At 39.1% G+C, this 22,549-nt stretch overlaps 1 protein-coding gene across 1 annotated transcript in view; it reads right to left on the bottom strand.

Annotated features, from left to right (window-relative positions):
• The window catches only part of GPC6 (glypican 6), a 1,216,347-nt gene that overhangs the window by 916,318 nt on the left and 277,480 nt on the right, over positions 1 to 22,549 (bottom strand). The window contains exon 2 of the mRNA XM_068984623.1: positions 1,214 to 1,372. Within this exon, the coding sequence (XP_068840724.1) occupies positions 1,214 to 1,372 (159 nt within the window). The remainder of the gene's footprint in view (positions 1 to 1,213; positions 1,373 to 22,549) is intronic.

Below are 22,549 nucleotides of genomic sequence, written 5' to 3'. Positions count from 1 at the left end.
CGCTAGTTGCACTCAAGGGAACAATAGTCACAGCATCATATCTAAATAAAGAGTTACTTTTATATACATCCCTACATACAGTTGAACACAGAGAGAAAGAGGAAGAACATGAAAATGCTGAAATATATTTGCAACAATGTAAGTCCCTTTCACTTCCACAGAAAATGTCACATAATCTTGATTTTAGAACCTGGAGGACTAATCTAAGAGACATCAACACAGCCAATTTAAAGCAGCCACCAAGAAGAACATTTTATCTACTACAGAGAGGGAAAGAAAAAAAAAAAGACAAACTTAGCAAGATTTTTCTGAACCAGCTTTGTTGTGCATTGATTGGAAAGGATGGAGGAAATGAATGGCTGTTCTGTTTCTGTCGGGCAGTTTTCTAAGACCGAGGCACACAAGAAAGGGTCCCTACAATTTGAAAGTCTGGTTTACAAGGAGCCATAGGAAGGGGCATTCATTTCACAGAGCACTGACAACACCTCACTACCCAAGAATATTATCTTTATCGCTATCATTATTCATTCAGTGGATAAAAGTCAGATTGCTTTTGAAAATCTTTCTGAGGCTCCAAGGGGAAAATCCAACAATGAATCCTAGTCATACTTATTTTTGCTCATTGTGCTTTCTAATACAAAATGTTTACTTAACAAACAGAATATAGAAATGAAGTCAATTGCTTATAACCAGGAAATCAATAAAGGGTCAAAACCTTCTGCCAGACAATTTCAACTACAATATAAAATGCAGTTACTTATATTACAGGAAAGGTACATTCTAAAATAAAGGAGTCCGCATCAACTGGCACTTAAAACAAGTCTGTCCTCTTAAAAGTGACGTTCTATTTCAAATAATTTTCAATGACATTTAATGACTTCAGGGCAAATCCCTAGATGGAAACTCAAGACGAGCTCTGGTGTGACAAAAGCTGACTTAGAATCACTCTAATAATGAAAATGTAAGCCAAAATCATTCCAAATAAATCTCACAGGCAAACTGCAAATGCCAAACAGCTCTTTGTTAACTCAGGTTTTTCCAAGCTGTACAAACTGTCAAGAGTGCTCATGGCTTTCCTAAAAATAGACACAGGTATAAATGTTTAAGAAGGAAAGAAAAGCTTCCACTTAAAGAATATGTTTTCCATATAGGATCAAGAATCTCGCCTCGGAAAGCGCAGCCAGCATGAGGAGAAGGAAAAGCTGCCGCCTACCGTCAAACTTCTTGTGCCTGGACACGAACGTGGTGCGCACGAAGTGGCTCGTCTCCTCCACCAGGTTTTCAAACTCCAGTTTGCTCTGTTGACTGAGCTTGTCTTCCATTTCCGTGGTGCAGCACGTGTATTCTTGAGGACAGATTCTCAAGTGTTCTCCTGCAAGAAGGAAGGGAATGTCAGCACAGAATGGTCGGTCAGGCCTTCAGGGTGTTTGTTTTTCTGGCATTTCCCTTAAATACCAGGGTCCCTGTTTCACCAGCCCCTCAGCCCTCTCCATGGACTTTCGTCTGGGCCTTGCGGTGCCTACCATTCCAAATACTCCAGACTCAAGTTGAACCCAAGCCCACAGTCTGATAGTCTCTGTCCTCCCCAATAAATTCATGTGTTGAACCCTAAGCCCCAGGGCAACAATGTTAGGAAATGGGGCCTTCGGGAAGTATTTAGGTCATGAATGGGATTGGTACCCACACTCAAGACCTAGAGAAGAGTCCCCCAAGAGACCAAGCTTGCCCTTTCTGGCACATTGGAACAGAGCCAAAAGATGGGGTCTTGAATCAGGGAGTAGACCCTTACCAGACACTGAATCCACCAGTGATCTTAAACTATCCAGCCTCTGGAAATATGAGAAGCAAATGTTTGCTATTTATCAGCCAGAAGGAAATGGCAACCCGCTCCAGTACTCCTGCTGGGAAATCCCATGGACAGAGGAGCCTGGTAGGCTACAGATCACAAAGAGTCAGACGTGACTGAGCGACTTCACTTTCACTTCTCACTTTCATGGATTGGAGAAGGAAATGACAACCCACTTCAGTGTTCTTGCCTGGAGAATCCCAGAGATGGGGGAGCCTGGTGGGCTGCCATCTATGGGGTCACACAGAGTAGGACACGACTGAAGCAACTTAGCAGCAGCAGCAGTTTATGATATTTCTGTCGCAGCACCCAAAGTGACTAAGAGACCTGACATTTAGTTCCAGCCCCTGTCACATAAGCAAAGGTATGTTAAAGACCTCAGAAGACCACAAGGCCCCTGCTTTTATTTGAAATGTACCGAGTAACAACAGGTGACAAGAGATGCAACACAGTTATAAGTGTGCTTATCTTTAGAAACCTCGAGTGAGGCAAGAAACAGTCAGCCCACCACCATAGACTGTTAGACGGCGGGGGCAAGAAAAGATGGCAATCATTCGCTGAGTTCTGTGCCTGCCCGTCCAACCGTCAGAATGCATCAGCCTTCCTCCCTGTGAAAGCAAGTGTGATTTTACTGGCAGATCTCCTATGCCACGCGTTCCCTTGGTTGACATTCCTTGTCAGAGAGAAATGTCTCCTGCAAGGGGAAAGGCGCCGATGGGTTTAATTAATGCTTATGTTGTAGGGAAATGTAAAGTAAGAGCTAATGAAAGTCTTGGGTTTAATTCGACAGATTTATCTCTGGATATACTGGGCTGCTTCCTTTGACAATATTGCTTTCTTCAGTGCTACTCGCAAGTGGAAGCCAAACCTTTGCTTGCTTCATGAAATTAAAATGGTCTGTTATTGCATAAAATGTGAATTTCCAATCGATTCAGCTCCGTTAGTGTCAAAAATGTTTAAGAGAGCCAGTGGAGGGAAGAAGGAAAATCCACCCAATATTTTGCTAAATAAAACCAACAAATTGCCCCTGTGATTAAAATCACTATAGGGCATGGAGAAACCAAACGAACAGAGTACTTGATGTGGTGATTAAAATTCATTTATAATATTTAACAGTACTTATATAAAATTATGCCCCGTGTGAAGTATAGGGTGCCTGTCTCATGGTTCTTCATGAAGTTGGATGCTTTCATGCCTACTTAAAACAACCCCAGAATAAAAAAAGGATCACAGGTCTGCATTAAAGTTAGAACTTACATAACTCCTGAAAGGGAAGGAGACCATAAAACATTATGAATATCTTTTTTAAAAAGGAAGTGTATTGAGAATGATAAACATCAACATCAATTTCAAGATCACAGTTTCCTCCCAGGAGGAATTAGGATTTGAGAGAAATGCCCAGATACTTTTATCTGTAATCTTTCATTTCATAAGTTGCTAGATATTTACATGGTGTTTATTATATTACTTGGAGAAGGAAATGGCAACCCACTCCAGTATTCTTACCTGGAAAATTCCATGGATGGAGAAGCCTGGTAGGCTACAGTCCATGGGGTCACAAAGAGTCGGACATGGCTGAGCTATTTCACTTTCACTTATTATATTACTATCACTACTTTTCTGTACATTTCAAATATCTTCTAATAAAAGCTTCACAGTATGTTATGAAAAAGTTATACCAGAAAGGGGGGCAGGGAGTACATATGCGTAAAGACAAAACAAACTGCTCTGGACATTCAGAGTCCAGCCTAGCACTCACGGCCAAGTCACCATAGTCTATTACATGTAAACAAGCTCACAGAACACCCATCTCAGACAAGATCATTCTGACACCATGATGACATGAGGCAAAGCAAGGCCATGTAAAAATTTTGTCTAAACACAGACAAAAACAAGGCGATTGTGCCATCCAAAAGTACCAAAAATCTCCTCTCACTGGCAAGATGAGCGTCTGTACTTTTACATTTATCCTTTTATTGACTGATCTTCACCACAGTCATCCCCCTTGCTGGTCACTTTGGTTGAGATACCTTACTATGGAACTACCTGCACCTTTGAGAGCATCCGATCTAGGGTGAAGTGCCGCTTCTTGGAGCACTTCCCCCACATCATCCACCAAAATCCAAATTCTATAAAAGAATCTGTTAAAGTCCCTCTTGGGCTTTCCAGGAACCGGCTTGCCCATGCAGGAGACACAAGAGGCGTGGGTTTGATCCCTGGGTCGGGAAGAACACCTGGAGGAGGGCATGGAACCCACTCTAGTATTCTTGCCTGGAGAATCTCATAGACAGAGCAGCCTGGGGGCTACAGTTCATAGGGTCTCAAAGAGTCGAGTACAATTGAAGCGACTAGGCACACATGCCTGCAAAGTCCCTCTAACTGAGAAATCCTGAGGTTCTCTACAGTGTATTCTCACTTGCTGCATTGAGTGATTACTCATTCGATGCAGGTGTGTTCCTGATGGGCTCTGATTTGAAGGGGCAAATCATTCCAAAAGGGGGCGGGATAGAACATGAAAATTTTGAAATTTTTCCTCAAGTGCTTCTGATACTCACATCCCATTAAGAAGCATAAATCTATAGTTGAAGAGACTGGGAAGGAATAAGTGTGGCAAATGGTCCACAAATCACTAATTTTCTTTTTTAAATACCAAAACTAACTGATAAGAACAGTTTCCAGATCAAAGAGATATTTAAGATTAACAACTTCGCAGAATGTTCGTTTCTCTAACCTGTTTTAAACTACTGGAAAAAAAAAAAAACACTCTATTCCATTTTGACTATAATATGCACAATTGAACCATCCATTTCTCAGGATTTAGTAGTACATTGGGACTGCATTCTATTTCTGAATCATTACAAGTGAGTTTACAACAAAAGGCATGGGACTTGTGGTGAAAAACTGACCAAAAGAAAATAAACATTTCATGACCTGAGGGTAACATTTGTGAAAGAAACGCCGTGGATCTACATGCATGAAATTAGAATGGATTGGTGGTCTTCTAACTTCAAATCGCTCCAAGAAAATCAGTATTTTATCTCAGGTGATAAATAAAAAGAGAAAGGTACTTCTTAGCGGGCTAAATTTAAACCAAACCTATTATTTCTGTGTGTGTGTATAGGGCCATGAAGATATATGTAGGAAGTTGATTTACTAATGCAAAGCAGGGTGAGCTTTTTTTTTTTTAAATGAATTGTAGTGTCCTTAAGAAGGTAACTGATGTCTCCTCCTTTGTTCCTGGCAGAGAAAAAAAAAAAAAAAACTAAAGAGATGGAAAGACAGAGATAGATAAATTAGAAAAAGTGAAGATATGTGGAAATCACCAGAATGATGAAGAATCATGCTACAGGAAGAGTGAATCTTTTATGCAAAGTGCCTGTTAGAGAACCTAGGAAGAGACCACGACGATGTCCCCAAACAACCAGAGGTCATGAAACACGCAGTCCATTGAGACTAAGCCTTGCTTCCTTCCTAACACATCACTGGAGAAGAAGGTTGTGGAGGAATTACATTCTTAATAGCTCCTCTCTCCCCCTCATCTGAGGCCACTGATAACTGTGAAAACAACTGATGACTTTAAATGGCCAATAAGACTTAGGACAATTGGCTAATTTTGTTTTGAGTGAGTGGGTTAATCTGTTTTGGTTTTGACCCTAGAACAGGGTCAAACATAGCCTCTGGGCCAAATCCAGCCTGCCATCTGTATTGATAAGACCTGTAAGAAAAATTATTTTTTTAAAGAATTAAAAAAATGATATTATGTGCTACATGATACTTCATGAAATCCCAATTTAACTGTCCATAAATAAAGTTTTATTGGATAACAGTCCCACCCACTCATTCATACCTTGTTTACGGCTGTTGTAGGGTTAGAAGAGAAGAGTAGTTATGAAAGAGACCATAAGGCCTGTAACACCTAAAGTACTGACTTTCTGAAATCAGACATGACAGCTACTTGGCTGGATAAAGAATTACCTCTCACAATTTCTCCAAAGAGCAAGAATGTGAAACTTTTCTCAGCTTACATACTTCCTGACACTTACAGTATTTCTATTAATAATGGGTTTCTTCCCAAGTTGCAATTTATGAAGGTGAAAAAATCTGTTGTTCTTTTAGAGTTTCCCACCCACTCTCCTTTCTCAGATCCCTTAGGTTCTCTATATGTTACCTATTCCATAACTAGATACAACATTTAGCTCAACTGGAGCACCACCAGGCACCTCCACGATCACTAATAATAAAGATACTAAATAGATGGTTCTGGAAGGTCAGGATAAGAGACAATAACGGCAGAAAATGTAAAGTTGAAACTTTGATGACTGTGCCTTGACATATCAAACATGTACTGAAAATCTCCTCTGTGCAAATCATGATGATAGGTTCACATCCAGGAATATTAGATGCAAGGTCAGACAATCAGTTTATACATGTGCTTGTTTCCTTAGGGCATCTGAAGTTCATGCTAGTGAATTCCCAAGTCCCTGAATGTTTACAGAAATTATCATTAGCTCTAAAATAAATATTGGTATTACTCAGCCATAAAAAAGAATGAAGTAATGATATCTGCAGTGGAAAGGATGGACCTAGAACTGTCATACTGAGTGAAGTCAGAGAAAGACAAGTATCATATGATAGTGCCTATATGTGGAATTAAAAAAAAAAAAGAGGTACAAATGAACTTATCTATAAAACAGAAATAGAGTTACAGATGTAGAAGGCTAATGGTTACCAAGGGCTAAGAGGTGAGGTAGAGATAAACTGGAAGGTGGAGGCTGCTATATACACACTATAAGGCCCTACTGTATAAGACAGAATTCTACTCAATACTCTTTAATGACCTATATTGGAAGAGAATCTAAAAAGAGCAGATATGTGTATATGTATGACTGATTCACTTTGCTCATTTCACACCTGGAACTGACACACCATTGTAAATCAACTACACTCCAATAAAAAATAAACACACACACACACACACAAAGAAAAAATTTAAGCTGGAATTTTATTATAACTAAAATAAATAAGGGGAATGGTAAATGTGAAAGAAGGGAGTTCCACCGGAAGACAGAGGATGAGCAAAGGCTCTGGGACATACACTCACACCATAAATTGTCATCTGTCTTCCCAGACAGAAGAGATGGGGCTGTTCCTCCCTCTACACACTCCTTTCAACTACGTGTCACCCTTTCTTTACAAAGTCTTTCCATGAATGCCAGCCCAGGAGTTTGTTTTCACTCCAAGATGCTGAGATGACAGCAGAAATGTGACGCTTGCCAGATGGAGCTCCCTCCAGGGAGGGCCCAGCGTCTGAAAGCCTCCAGGAATAGACCTGGTGAGTGGCACGGTGGGAAAGAGCAGGAGGCAGGAGGACCTCATTAACCACAGACGCCGGCCTCTATGGGTCAGTGACCGGAGACTCACTGCCCTCGGAGGTGACACATGGGGGCCTCAGAATGCCCATCCCAAATAAACAAACAACAAAAATGCAATGCACCGAATGAGTCACATTTCACAGACTACAGACAGCCAAACACTTGGTTTCATAGAGCTTGGGAGTGTGGAGGGAAATTACTACCCTGACACTTCCTAGAAGGCACGTAGGAGGCAGGGAGGCTCACAAGGAAGGGACTATGTATATAGTTATGACTGGTTTGCACAGTTGTATGGCAGAAAACAATGCAACGTTATAAAGCAATTATTTTCCAATTAAATAAAAACAGAATAAAAGCAAGCTGAAGATTATTTTTAAAAAGTAGGTAGGAAATTTAAAAAAAAAAAACTCAAAAATACAAAGAAGATGGCAAGAGCTCACAAAGCACAGCACTTCAACGTCTGAATCTATAAATTCCATTTGATTAGAGTGCGATATTTGTCTTAGACTTGGCCCTCTTCGGAGCATATGTTCTATGCCAAAGTTCTCTCATCCTTGAACTATTAGAATCCCCGCAGTCAATTAGCTGTGTCTGGTACCCAGATAGAGTCTCCTCATCATTTGATATGTCACTTCAAATAACCATTCATTTTATTCATCTGGTGCCTGGTAAGTTGACTAGAGCAAAGAATCGAAGGAAACAGGTTTAGGAAAGTTAAGAGTAAGTGAACTTTTAGCTGAGTTTGTGATAGCTAAGAAAATTTAAATTGGAGTTAATAGTCCTGGACTGTTTTTAGTATTATAAAGTTCCTCTATGAGCTAATCAGAAGTGGCAGAATTTAGAAAAAGCAGTAGTTTTCAAATCTATGTTCCAGTTCATTTCTTTAAATTCAAATTCCCCAGACCTCCAGATAAGCACGTCTTTAACATTTTTCAGTGTGAAAGGTTATTATGAATGATCCTTTCATGTCTTGAGGGCTGCTTTTCTTTCACAAAGTTATTCAGTGCCATGATCAGAAATTTTAAACTTTTACACAAGATGTGAGAAATTCATGTTCTACTTCAGTGGATCTTATCACTCAAAGAAGCTACAATTGTGTCCTCTTTCATGTTTTTGACTTCCTGATAAAGACTTTGACTACCAGTTCCCTTAGTTATAAAATTTTCACTCTGCATGTTGTAAAAATAATTCTGAGTGGCATCCATGAGTTGTTTAAATCTGTTCCAAGAATTGCATAAATAGGATTTTAAACATAATTCTCTTAAGTTGTAAAGATCCCACATTCACGGATCTTGTGCCAATGTTTCTGGCCTTTATCATTCCCTTGCATTTGTTATTTCAGAAAAGCTGATGATCTGGGGCTGAAGTTAGGGCAAAGAATAGAAATGTGGTCAAAATTAGCAAAGAGTAAGGAGTTTGTGGGACAGAGAGCGGGTTGCTTGAATCAGGATGATCTCAGAGAGTATGTAGCAGCTGGAGTAGGAAAAGCTATCTTTGCTTTTTCTCACATCTTACCTTGACTCGATATATAATAAAAATTATTAACCTTGTCAATAGTTTGATTGTTCCATACTGTCCATGGGTATAAATATATTGTCACCTTGCTTATTTACTTATATGCACAGTACTTCGTGTGAACTGCTAAGCTGGATAAAGCACAAGCTGGAATCAAGCTTGCTGGGAGAAATATCAGTAACTTCAGATGTGCAGATGACACCATCCTTATGGCAGAAAGCAAAGAGGAACTAAAGAGACTCTTGATGAAGGTGAAAGAGGAGAGTGAAAAAGCTGGCTTAACACTCAATATTCAAGGAACAAAGATCATGGCATCCAGTCCCATCACTTCATGGCAAATAGGTGGGGAAACAATGGAAACAGTGACAGACTTTATTTTCTTGGGCTCCAAAATCACTACAGATGGTGATTGCAGCCATATAATTAAAAGACGCTTGCACCTTGGAAGAAAAGCTATGACCAACCTAGACAGCATATTAAAAAGTACAGACATTACTTCGCCAACAAAGATCCATCTAGTCAAAACTATGGTTTTCCCAGTAATCATGTAGGGATGTGAGAGTTGGACTATAAAGAAAACTGAGTGCTAAACAATGAATGCTCTGAACTATAGTGTTGGAGAAGACTCTTGAGTCCCTTGGACTGCAAGGAAATCCAGCCAGTCCATCCTAAGGGAAATCAGCTCTAGATATTCATTGGAAGGACTGATGCTGAAGCTGAAACTCCAATCCTTTGGCCACCAGATGCAAAGAACTGACTCACTGGAAAAGACCCTGATGCTTGGAAAATTGAAAGGAGGAGGAGAAGGGGATGACAGGATGAGATGGTTGGATAGCATCACCCACTCCACGAACGTGAGTTTGAGCAAGCTGCAGGAGATGGTGATGGACAGGGAAGCCTGGAGGGCTGTAGTCCATGGGTCACAAAGAGTCAGACATGACTGAGCAACTGAACTGAACTGAATAGATGGATTTAAATAGCAGGAGTTTCTCTTTGTCTTAAAATGACTACATCTTTTTAAATTCATACATGTAAGACTTTGAAACATTTAATGAAAGCACTGTCATAATACAAATGATTGTCAGTATTTGTAAAAGATACACAAAGGTGTATACACACAGGAATACATAGCAGAATCTTTTCCAGTATTTAAAGAAAGTAAAGAATAGAAAGATTTCAGAAAATAATATAATTGCTGGCAAGTTTTCTTCTGCATAGGCAACAGCTCAACAAAATTGTGGTTAAATTTCACAGGGACAATAGCAAATCTGAATGACGAGGTAATTCCACGATTCAAAGTACACCACAAAACAGCCACTCAACTTACTACAACATTTTGACAAAAAGTTAATGAGAAGCAAATATAAAATGTAATCTTAAAGCTAATGGATGAATCAGAGTTTCATAGTCAGTGATCCTAAATCCACAGGTGGAAGGGTACTTAATAACAGTGAAAGTTTTTGGCATCTAGGTAAGAGGTGAATTATTGTGCTGTGTCTTGAGTCCTTTGAGCCTCTTCTAATCATATCCCTGTATTTTGTTGTTGAAGTATTAATAGAATCAGAAAAACATTAGAGTGAGAAATGATCAAAAGGCAGTACCCCACTGGGAGGGGCACCAAAATTGGGGAAAGATGGACAGTGGAGAATTAATGAGCATGCTATCCCAAGAGACACACCTTCTGATACACAGCCAGTCTGATCAGCTCAGCAATCTTCCAAGGGGACCTTTCCTTTCTTACGCCTCTGTGTATTAAACTCACCAGGTTGTAGTCTCAATATAAAATATTAATAAAGAAAGTAGTCGCATTGATAATGAAATCTCATCAACATCCAAAAGTTAATTTTTTAGTCTCTAGATTGTTCTCTAAGAAGGAAGTCCAGTAAAGAAATCTTGATCTCATTATTTCTGCATTTCAAAATCAAACGGAAAGTTATCTAAGTATGGAAAACTTCAGTTATAATCTGTAAGTGTCTGAGAACAAGATAAGCAAAAAGCCAAGTCAAGGTTCTGGACTCCCCAGGCCTTTATGTCCACTCTCACTTAGATGTACACCTATCATTTTTCTTACATTTTCTATGTATTGGATTTTCATATGGCTACTCATTTCTTTAGGATATGAATGCATTTTAATTGTTTGAGTTTTAACAAGAAGTAAAATAGTATTTCTTCTAGCCTAGGAGTGTCACTGAAAATTACAGTTTTGTGTCAATGTGGCTAGGCTATGGTACCCAGTAATTTAACAAAACATTAATCTAGGTGTTGCTGTGAAGGTATTTTGTAGATGTGGTTAAGATGTGTGATTTTACGTAGAGGAGATTACTCTCCATACTGTGGGTGGGCCTCATCCAATCGATTGAAAGCCCTCATGGGCAAAAATTGAGGTTTCCTTGAGAAGAAGAAATTCTGCCTTAAGACTGAAGCATCAACTCTGAGTTTTCAGTCTGCCTGACTACCCTACGGATTTCAGAACTGCCAGCCCCACAATCACATCTCTTGAGCCAGCTCCTAAAAATAAACCTCTCTCTGTGTATATGCAAAAATACATATACATGTAGGTTATACACAACGTTGAGAATCATTGCTTATTCTTTTCTCCCTTCTCAGTGCCCATCAATCCCAGTATCAAAGATATACAGGGTCAGTATTGTTTTGATAACTGTTTAACAAGCAACTCTAGGTTTTGAAAGGGAGTCCTAATTTACAGTTTGGCAATGTCCATGGTATAAATACTCTCACCACGACTGATTTCTAGTTATCAAAATGATGCCCCTGAATTTCCAGTTGGGAATAGACACCATCACATAACACTTCTTCCTTACAGATACAAAGATATCGAGAATCTAACTACTAATAAAATGATTAGAAAGTGATGAGTTTTGAGTATTACCTTATTTTTAATACAATTAATTTAATTGTAAATTTATACAATGTGATTTTTGTTTTTCACAGCTTTCAGTATTTTTTATATCTACATTTGAAATAGTTCTATGTAAAATGCGTTAAATACCAAAAAACAAAGTTAAAAATAAAAATGAAAACTCCTTTTTATACAAGTGACTAAATTAATTGATACATGCCAAGCAACTCAGTACTTTGGTATAGCAGCCCAAACTAAGACAGGGAGCATGTGAGCTTGGAGTTTCCGAGAGCCATATGGAGGCTCTATAAAGAGGAAAACAGCAGATTACTGATGCCATTTGAGCTCTTGTACCAAGCTGTGTTTGAAAACCCAAATTCTCCCACATTAGTCAATCATATATACAATGTGGTTTTTAAATAAAGACTGCACTTAACAACAGGTTCACAAAATTCCTGCAAAATTAAGTGCACTCGCATTGGCAGGAATGGGCCACTTCTGGTTGCACCATGGCATGAAGCTCAAGTATTGTGTGTTGTTGACTGCTTCTTTCAATTACTTCAGCTTCCCTGGTGGCTCAGACAGTAAAGAATTCACCTGCAGTGCAGGAGACCTGGGGTCCATCCTTGGGTCGGGAAGATCCCCTGGAGATGGGAATGGCTACCCATTCCAGTAATTTTGCCTGGAAAATTCCAGGGACAGAGGAGCCTGGTGGACTATAGTCCTTGGGGTCGCAGAGTAGGACATGACTAAGGGCCTAACAGTTCACTTTTCACTTCAATTCCTTAGGTCCTCAAATTCAATGAAAATGATCCTAGACCAATGGTATCTGCCATTTCTACAACCCACATTGGGATCTTACGGCCAAATACCTATTTGCCTCAAAAGAAAACTGATTCTCGCTAGCTATCTCTAGCTACTAACATACAGTAAAGAATTTCCCAAAGAGGTGAGAAAGGGTGAAACAGAGTAGTTATTTCAGGAATGGGGACCTTGGCTAAACTGTGTGCTTAAAGGGAAAGTCACCATGAGTCACAAGCAGGGCTAATGTAACTGACCCACATTTTGCAATTTTCATTCCCAGATAGTGGCTTCTATTCCAGGACACAGAGAATAGCAGAGTTGAGAAGGAAGCTGTTCCTCTATGGTGCTGTTATAAAAACCTAAGGCTCACTATCCCATAGTCATCTGCTCATGCCCACTGTTGTTAAATCCCAAACCAGTCATTATGAGCCTGTCTTATTTACCTTTGCGGTACTCATTGCCCTAGCATACCTTTACAGAGAAGGCCATGGCAACCCACTCCAGTACTCTTGCCTGGAAAATCCCATGGACAGAGGAGGCTGGTAGGCTGCAGTCCATGGGGTCTCTAAGAGTCGGACAGGACTGAGCGACTTCACTTTCACTTTTCACTTTCCTGAATTGGAGAAGGAAATGGCAACCCACTCCAGTATTCTCACCTGGAGAATCACAGGGACGGGGGAGCCTGGTGGGCTGCCGTCTATGGAGCTGCACAGAGTTGGACACAACTGAAGCGACTTAGCAGTAGCAGCAGCATAGCTTTTAGCACATGGGGCGTTCTGTAGTAAACGGTGAGTGCGTTTGACTCTTGTTTTTTTCAGTCATTCATCCATTCATTCACTTATTCAATTACCATTTACAACAAACAATTAACAGGTTAAGTACTATGCCCGGTGCCAAAGGATAAGAAGAGAGTGCTTAAGAAGCTTGGAGTCCAGCATGGAAAGATGCATCTATGTATTAAGACCACCTTACCAATAGGCATAAGATCTAAAAAAGCACATAATTCTCACCATTCACTCACCTCCCAGACTCCAAGCACAGCATTACTGACAGAAACTCTTTCATTGTAACTTGCCTACATAATCAAACCAACTGCTGCCTACAAATTCACCCACAGATGATGATCAAGTTCAAGTTTATTGCATCTGCAATCCCACAGCCGTTTTTGCTCACTCAAAGCAGCAGAAATCCTGCCTATCTTTCATGTTTCAATAGCAAGCAGGAACATCCAAGGAAAGGTTTCACCTGTTTCTCTCACTTCACCCCAGCTTGCATATCTTTCAAACAGGACCTGAATTCATTTAGCACAAGTCCACAAGAATTCATGTTTAAAAGAAAATAGGGTATTTCAGAGCTCATCAAATGAATTAAGAGTAAGTGTTTCTTATAAAAGCTTCCAATATAAATAACTAATGAGAACCTATATATGGCACAGGGAACTCTACCCAATGCTCTGTGGTAAACGGGAAGGAAATCCAAATGAGGGATATATGTATACATATGACTGATTCATTTTGTTGTACAGTGAAAAATAGCCTTGTGAAGCAGCTCTAGTCCAATACATTTTTTTTAATTTAAAAAATAAAAAGAGAAAGAAAATAAACCCATTAAAAAAGTTGTGCTACTATTCTATACAGTATATACAGAATGGGCTGTAATTAACAGTGTTATTTCTTACAGTTCATGTAGGCAAGAATTTGGAAGTCAGAGTTCAATACTATGTTGAAGCAATAAAAAAAAAGCAAAAAAAAAGCCCACTTACTAATGCATACTTGTGAAATCATAATTAGCCAATGCTTCTTTAGATAGATAGGTTGAACTGATATTATGCATGTTTTCTTCTTCAGTATCAAGATGTCCTCCTTGGAAGGATACAGAGAGATGACTAGGACATCTTTGCCATGCTTCCTAAAAGAATTTATACAGTCTCATTTTCTACTGTGTTTCATAAATACATTATCTTGGGATTCATAAAAGAGAACCATAATTGCTAAATGAATTCAATCCTGAATACTCTTTGAAACGACTGATGCTCAAGCTCAAGCTCCAATACTTTGGCCACCTGATGTGAAGAACTGACTCACTGGAAAAGACCTGATGCTGGGAAAGATTGAAGGCAGGAGGAGAAGGGGACAACAGAGGATGAGATGGCTGGATGGCATCACCGACTTGATGGACATTAGTTTGAACAACCTCCACGAATTGGTGATGGACAGGGAGGCCTGGCATGCTGCAGTCCATGGGGTCGCAGAGAGTTGAACACAACTGAGCCACTGAACTGAACTGAGAACAGAGATGTTTAAGCGAGATTTATAAACATGCTATCAATTTCATGCCTACTCACAGTTTATTTGCCATGTTATCTTAGACATTGCAAAAAAACTTCATATTAAAATGTTCAAAGACATCTACAATTCTACGGCCTGAGTGGCATTTCTATGGGCATGCTTGGTAAAAATCGCATTATACTGCTCCAACACTGCTCACCAAATCCAGGCCAACAGTAATTCACAAGTTCCCAGTGACCTTCTACATGTCAACTGACCAGAGATGCTGACTTATATCTCTCTTGTTCTGTAACCCATATTGCATAAATCAAACCAACTGCTGCCTACAAATTCACCCACAGATGATGATCAATTTCAAGTTTATTGCATCTGTAATCCCACAGCCATTTTTGCTCATGCAAAGTTAGTAATTTTTACAATTGAATTTGGTGATCCTGTGGTGATATACAATAAACCAATTTACAAAGTGCTTGTTTTTGACCCTGATAACCACAGATCAGCATTCTTACTAAATTATATGACAACTTAATAGAGAATTAGGATTTACTGTTCAAAGTAAATTACTGTCCAATGGCTGTAAACCAGGGCAGAACAATTCAGAAAAGAGGCCGAAGCTAGGTGAGTGATTAAGAACCTAATCGAACTGAACTGCATGTAAGCCTGTACGAAAAATTATTTTTCTTTCCCATAAAATACTGCAATTTTAGTAGACATCTGTAAAACCAAGATTGCAACACTCATCATATCATATAGAATAAAGTAATAAAAAGGCAAAGTGGCTAGAAATGTTGGAAGATCTATGCTACAGTCTATAAGTGTATATTTCTTTAAGTGTCTGCCTTCCTGCCAATGAAACTCCATAATATCTAACCTTTTAGAAGTCATACAGCCATTAATTTATAATAATTACTTTAATTCCCACTAATCACTTAAGATGGATGCCCATAGGTAAATATCACTCAGTCACTATTTCACAGGTGAGTGATGGGAGGCCTACAAAAAGGAGACAGTCCTTTTCCCCTGGCATCACTTTTGCAATTAATAAAGGGCAAGAGGTCTCTTTCCAAAATTTGTATATGGGGACAGAGATTTTAAAATGACACCACTTGAAGTGCTATGATAAATTCCATCATCTTTTTCAACCAGAGGCTTTAAAATGCCAGTGTTCAGGTGAGAGCAGTACAGTCAAGCATTATCATTCAAACTTTGTGATTAAAGCTCAGTTATAGTTTTAAACCAAAAGAACTATATAGAATCTCAGAAGAGAAAGGAACAAAAACTCTCCTGAAATTAAAGCACATATCCCTATATATTAAAAGGAGAAATGAAAGGCCAAATTGATTTTTTTTTAATTAGAGGATAATTGTTTTACAATGCTGTGTTGGTGTCTGCCGTACAACAATACAAATCAGCTATAAGTATACATATATCCCTTCCCTCTTAAGCCTCTCTCTCAGCCAACCCTCCCATCTCACCCCTCTAGATCATCACAGAGCACCAGGTTGGGCTCCCTCTGTTATAAAGCAGGTAACCACTAGCTCTTTATTTTACACATGGTAGTAAATACCAGGAGAGGCCTGGTAGGCTGCAGTCCATGGGGTTGCGAAGAGTTGGACAGGACTGAGCAACTTCACTTTCATGTATTAGAAAAGGAAATGGCAACCTACTCCAGTGTTCTTGCCTGGAGAATCCCAGGGATGGCGGAGCCTGGTGGGCTGCCATCTATGGGGTTGTACAGAGTCGGACAGCAGTGTATGTATGTCAACGCAACGCTCTCAATTCATTCCACCATTTCCTTTCCCCACTGTGTCCGCAAGTTCATTTTCTACGTCTCCATCTCTGTTCTTGCCCTGCAAATAGGCTTATCAGTACCATTTTCTAGATTCCATATATATGCACTGATATATATTTGTTTATTCCTCTGACTTACTTCACTCTGTATAAAACTGTAATTCAAAAAGACACATGTACCCCAATATTCATTGCAGCACTATTTACAATAGCCAGGACAAGGAAGCAACCTAGATGTCCATTGACAGATAAATAGATAAATAAGCTGTGGTACATATATACAGTGGAATATTACTCAGCCAAATTGAATTTTAAAGAATATATTACCTAAAGGCAATTTTAAAATGCCTTTACATACTGCTTTAAAGAAATACCTTATTTTTAACTGAAAATAGATCTCAATAGGAGTAAACACTCAATACTAGGTATAGTCACAGCTTTTTTCCTTTTCATAGCCTCAGCCTTTTTCCTCTTCATAGTCTCTTTTTTGTGATATATTTCTCAAACTGCCCTCAAAAGAGGCAGCATCAATAGCTCCCTTTATCCTATAATGGAGATGAAAACCAAATGTACTGTTGTTTTTACCCAGCACTTAAAATCCCAATAGGCTAAATAACTGATTAAATTAATTAAATCAATATCACTTAATAAGGAAATACTTCATTTATCAGATTGACTCTTGCAGGGTAAGACATTAATGGAAAATTAGCTCAAATCAGGCCTTAGTTTTGATGAAAAGGCTAGAGTGGGATGATGATGAATCTTTGGAGGGCAGACATTGCTTCAAGATGTAACTTTCATCTATGTCTATGCATACCCACACACTGAAGATAAAGGTCCAATTTAGCACAGTTTATAACATATGCATAAGTTATTTGATTGGGGTTACTGAGTTTGTCTTCCCAGGACTTCATGATAGTTCTTTGGGTGATAAATTTGGGGGGTTCACACTCCTAAATTCTTGAACTCAGCCCTGAGTTTAAATAATATCTCTCCTAAGAAAGCTACATGATCATCATAGTTGAAATTAATCTAACATGTCCCACATAACTGCATTACTTTTTGGTCTGTTCATTTATTATACCATTCATTCCAATGCCTCTGAATTGTCGCTATTTATGGAACAGTCTATATTTCCATTCATCTCTTGCCACCTTCCTTCTTAAGTCCTGTGCCAAAGAGAACTATTGGGAGCACAAAATTATCATGCTCGATTATACTCTGGACCTTGACAATGCTATTCTCTCTAAAAGGAAAGCTATGAGCCTCTCTTCTGCAGCTTCCTCTGCCTTCCATCCCTTTTCTTCCATCAGATGTCATCTTAAACACCTCTTCTTCTGAGACTTGCCTGACTCTTGAGTGTGGGAGAAGCCATCACTCCACTTCCTGCTCTCCCATCACCGATGCATATGGCCCTGCCTTACATTGCTCTGCAATGACCAGTCTGTCCATCCATGTCCTTCTCAGGGACACAACCTGCTTGAGGGACAGGACTGTGTTTTTTCATCAATGGCACCTCTACTGCCTACCCCAGTACCAGGCCCATAAGGGAACCCAATACATTTTGGTTCATCAAATAAATAAAATTAAAATTGATGCACTCATGGAAATAATGGACTTCAAGTAGTTAGAATGTAAATAATGGACTTTGTATTTCAGTTTCCTGTAGAATACAAGAACATTAAGTCACTCAGAAGCAATATTCAATCATAGAATACCTAGGAGAAGGCAGCAAAGTTGCTGAAGGCCCTGGTAATTGTCACAAATACAAAGTCTGTACTAGTGATTTTCAAGTGGATTGAAATTCAAACTTCCTTTATGTAAGTAATTAATTTGAACGTCTATTTACATTCCTTTACAGAAATCTATTGGTAGTGTAACTGCCCATACACATAAATTTTAAATGAATAGAAGACACCAAATGTAATCTAAAGAAGAAAATTTTAAAGTATTGCTACGTCATCTCGGGCCATGGCTGAACCTGAGGCAAAAAAGTAGTTAGATATTTGAGCTACAAGTACTATTACTACAAATATAACGCTACAGACACAGACTAATAGCAGTACATTAGACAGGTACATCAAGTATTACAAATGGTATGGCTCCCACTGATAAGATTTTCTTGAAAAAAATAACAGCTCTTGGTAAAAATCTCCAAATGAGACAAACAGAATTGTATCTTGGATTTACATCATATTCCTAGAAAATTCAGAGTATATTAATATTACACAATAATACTTCATGTTTATAGTAAGATGGAGTTAGATTCTAGGCCTATTTCATTGTAAACAGAATTTTTTGGTTACCTATCAAAGAACTTGATAGGACGTTACAAAGTTGTGCAGGATGCACATTTTATAGCAAACTCTCACTCATGGATGGATATCTCTTGGTCATTTTCCAAGAATGTTCTAGAGGAGATATCTGCCCTAGAAGAACACTAGACTAAATGAAAGTAATTGACTTTTTAACTCTAATATCTTACAATATTTTACATTCTTTATCTAGCCAGAAGATATTGAAGACAAATAAATAATTGTGTGTAGAGTGTGAGCCACTGAGCTAAAAACACTGGTTGTTTTTTCATTCATCTATCTACATCTGTTCATTCATCCATTCATTCCTTCAGTCATGTATTTGAGCGTTTACAGTTACGAGAGGCCCCTCTGGCACTTCCAAATAATTAACTGCCTTGGATTTTCTAGAGAAAATCAGCCTTGTGCTCTAGTTTGAAAATCCCATTGATTGTCCTCCAGCTCAACCATCCTCTCAGGTGTCCTTCTGCTGAGTGCATTGAGGTAGATGGAGAAAAAGAATTCCTCCCACACAGATGAAAATCAGTTTCTCATTTAAAGTGCCCAGCGATTTCAACCCTTTACACTGCATAATCCTTCCAAGTTCCTGGAGAAATTCCCAGAGATAAGGCAGGGAGTCAGAGGTTGAGTGAACCTGTACAAACCTATTAGAAGAACATCTGACAGTTTTTCCAGACAATCTCCCAGAAGCTATTTGTTTTGCCGACACTCTGTTTCATTTTCTTTTCCAACACACACTCTTAGAAAATGGATTTTTGATAGCACATTTCGTGAAGGAATCTTTAGCTATCTCTTGGGGAGTATGTTCCTGACACTTTGCCCAACACACTGTGGAGAGCAAATGGTAGAGCAAGAATTTGTTTCATCACCTCGCTGTGCAAATGGCTGTAATTTACAAGGTTGGAAGCACACATCCTCTTGGGATTCCCAGTAAACTCTTCTTTGTTCTCCCTACAAATTAATTTTGCTTTTCATGACTGCCCTGCCATGAGAGAGAGACAGGGTATCTACAAGGAGTTGTGGAATCTAGCCAGGCTTGCAACTTCCATAGGCGTCATCTGTAAATCCTGCTGGGAAGACAACAGCTTTCATTCAAGCCAACAATCAGATATGAAGTGAAGTGAAGTCAAAGTCAGTCAATCCTGTCCGACTCTTTGTGACCCCGTGGACTATACAGTCCGAGGAATTCCTCAAGCCAGAATACTGGAGTGGATAGCCTTTCCCTTCTCTAGGGGATCTTCTCAACCCAGGGGTCAAACGCAGGTCTCCTGCATTGCAGGTGGATTCTTTACCAGCTGAGCCACAAGGGAAGCCCAAGAATACTGGAGTGAGTAGCCTATCCCTTCTCCAGTGGATCTTCCTGACTCAGGAATAGAACCAGAGTTCCCTGCATTGCAGGCAGATTCCTTACCAACTGAGCTATCAACTATTAAGAAGGGTCTGTGTCATTTATGGGAAAAGAGGTCTTGAATTGCTCATTTCTTCTTCTAATGAAAGTTTTCTGCTGAATTACAACCTCTTTTAGGACTACAACTAAAATTTCCTCAGTACATGGCAATGAGCACAACCATATTCAGTACTGGACTGACACTTCACAGTGTGAGAAAGAATTAAAGACACCAGGTTCTGTTGCTTGAAAGCTCATAAAGGCATCCATTTCACAGAAGTCCACATGTAGCCAAGCTCATGCTATCTTCCAGCTTCAAGCATGACGGCTTCTCTTTCTCTAAGATAACCTTTGCATTTACAGTGTGACCCTCTTTAAAAGGGTGTCGCAAAAGCTAAAAATAATATTGGATTCAAATTAAGAATGGCATTTGGATGACTAAAGTGACTTGAGTAAACATATGTACAATATGTACAAGTATAAGACCAGCAAGCATGGGTGTTATTCTCCATGTTAAGGAGTAGACCAAAGTCAGCTTCTTCAAGGCTATGTTTTGCAGGGAGAGTTGGACACCAGAAGTGAGGAAATGAGACAGCATTACAATGACTATAATAATAATGAATAATGATCCAATAAACAAAGGAAATAATACACTGTCTTCTTCACCCCCTGCAAGCTCCTTCCACTGTCTTCAAGCTACACTTCAAGGTAGGTTTTATTACACCGATTTACTCACTGTAGAGGTGAAGCAACTTACTGCCAAGGCCCACCCCTTCTTGAAACTGTCTTCACTTAGCAAGCATGCTATTTTTTCCACTGATTGCATGCCTATTTCTGGTGATTTGTGGTTAAGGGGGCGGGTGGAGATTCTGGGTCCAAGACAAAAGTAAGGCAGCTCGAAGTTACCCATTAGCTTTGTCATGAGTTATTTCAGTCACTCTTTGCCCGAAAAGAGTTGAATATTTTTATCTTTCATTTTTACTAGATGAAGGGAATAAAGCCCAAGCTCATACAGCTCGTCTGTAGGGAGTCCAGAATTCAAATGAAACTGGTTTGTACTCCCTTGAATGTTTTCTCATTTGTGACCACCACCTCTCCACTCAAGTCTAACAGAAGGGCCTCTCTCTACAACTCTTTTGGGTTCTCACACTTATTTTTGCCCAGGTTGCTCAGACTTAATCCACATTTGATTCAGTTCACAACCCCCCCACCCCCCAAATCCTGAAGCCCACATGATCTCTGGGGACACAGGGATCCTGGTATAGATTTAAGGAAAAGCTGTCAATGAGACAAAGTGGAAATTTTTCAGGAGTTCATTCCTATGAGAAACAAACAAAAAGAAAGAAAAGATACATGAGCTCGAATCGTTTTAGCGAATCAGCATTAAGACTTTGGTCTTTGAAATCATGAAGGCATGAGTTTGAATCACTGCTGGATTCAAAGTTGGCATGTGCTCCAAATTAGGAGCCATGTGAGATGTAAAATCAGGCATGAAACAATACTGCAAATTACAATCTTGCAGGGAAGATGAAATAGAATACCTATAGGAAAGTGTGTAACTATTTGGTGTACAATGATATTTTATACATACACACATATATTTTTTTTCTTTTCCTCCTTGACCCAAAGTCATGGATGGCATGACAGTGATAACCTTCTCAATATCAAAACCCTTGTCCCTTTCTCTTCCTTCAACCCTGATGCTAAAAGAAATCACTGGAATGTTCTTCCAAACAGCAATTCAGATGTGAACCACCAGTTTCTCCCTTTCTAAGCTAACTCATATTTTGGATTTCACCTCTTTTCATGGCAAAGCATAGATTTGTCTCAGAGCTGCTAATTCAAATTTGATAGCCAAGAAATGCCTCCAGATTTCAGCCTTTTTGCAGAACACAGGAAAGGAATGGGTGAGAACTTAAGTATCCATACTACCTACATCCACAGATTTCCTTTTAATGATTTAGCATTCCTCTCCCTACAACATGGTCTTTCTGAAAGCCAGATTCTTGTCATTTATCTAGCACTACCAGAGTACAACAAATATGCAATCCACACATCTAAAATTTATACCGCAAAGAGAACATTGTCAAAGAATAACTCTTAAAAGAGGGTTAATCATGATTCCAACTAATGTAAGATAAACACTTGTCAAGGATCATATTTAACTAATTAATTAATGAGAGAACCAGTAAATAAGATATTATAAATGGTTCAAAAGTTAATTCAAAAGAACTATACAAACACTAGCAAAAATCAATATGGAAATGAATTTTAAATAAACACAAACCTGGCTTATTCTAGGAAGAGGGTTAGGAGTAGAAGTGGAAGCTGAAAATCAACTATATTTCCACAGGACAAAATGAATTTGTAT

This window comes from Capricornis sumatraensis, chromosome 12 (genome assembly GCF_032405125.1).
Source record: "Capricornis sumatraensis isolate serow.1 chromosome 12, serow.2, whole genome shotgun sequence".
NCBI lineage: Eukaryota > Metazoa > Chordata > Mammalia > Artiodactyla > Bovidae > Capricornis > Capricornis sumatraensis.
The sequence above is the reverse complement of the archived record's forward strand: the minus strand, read 5'-3'. Positions and strand labels throughout refer to the sequence as shown.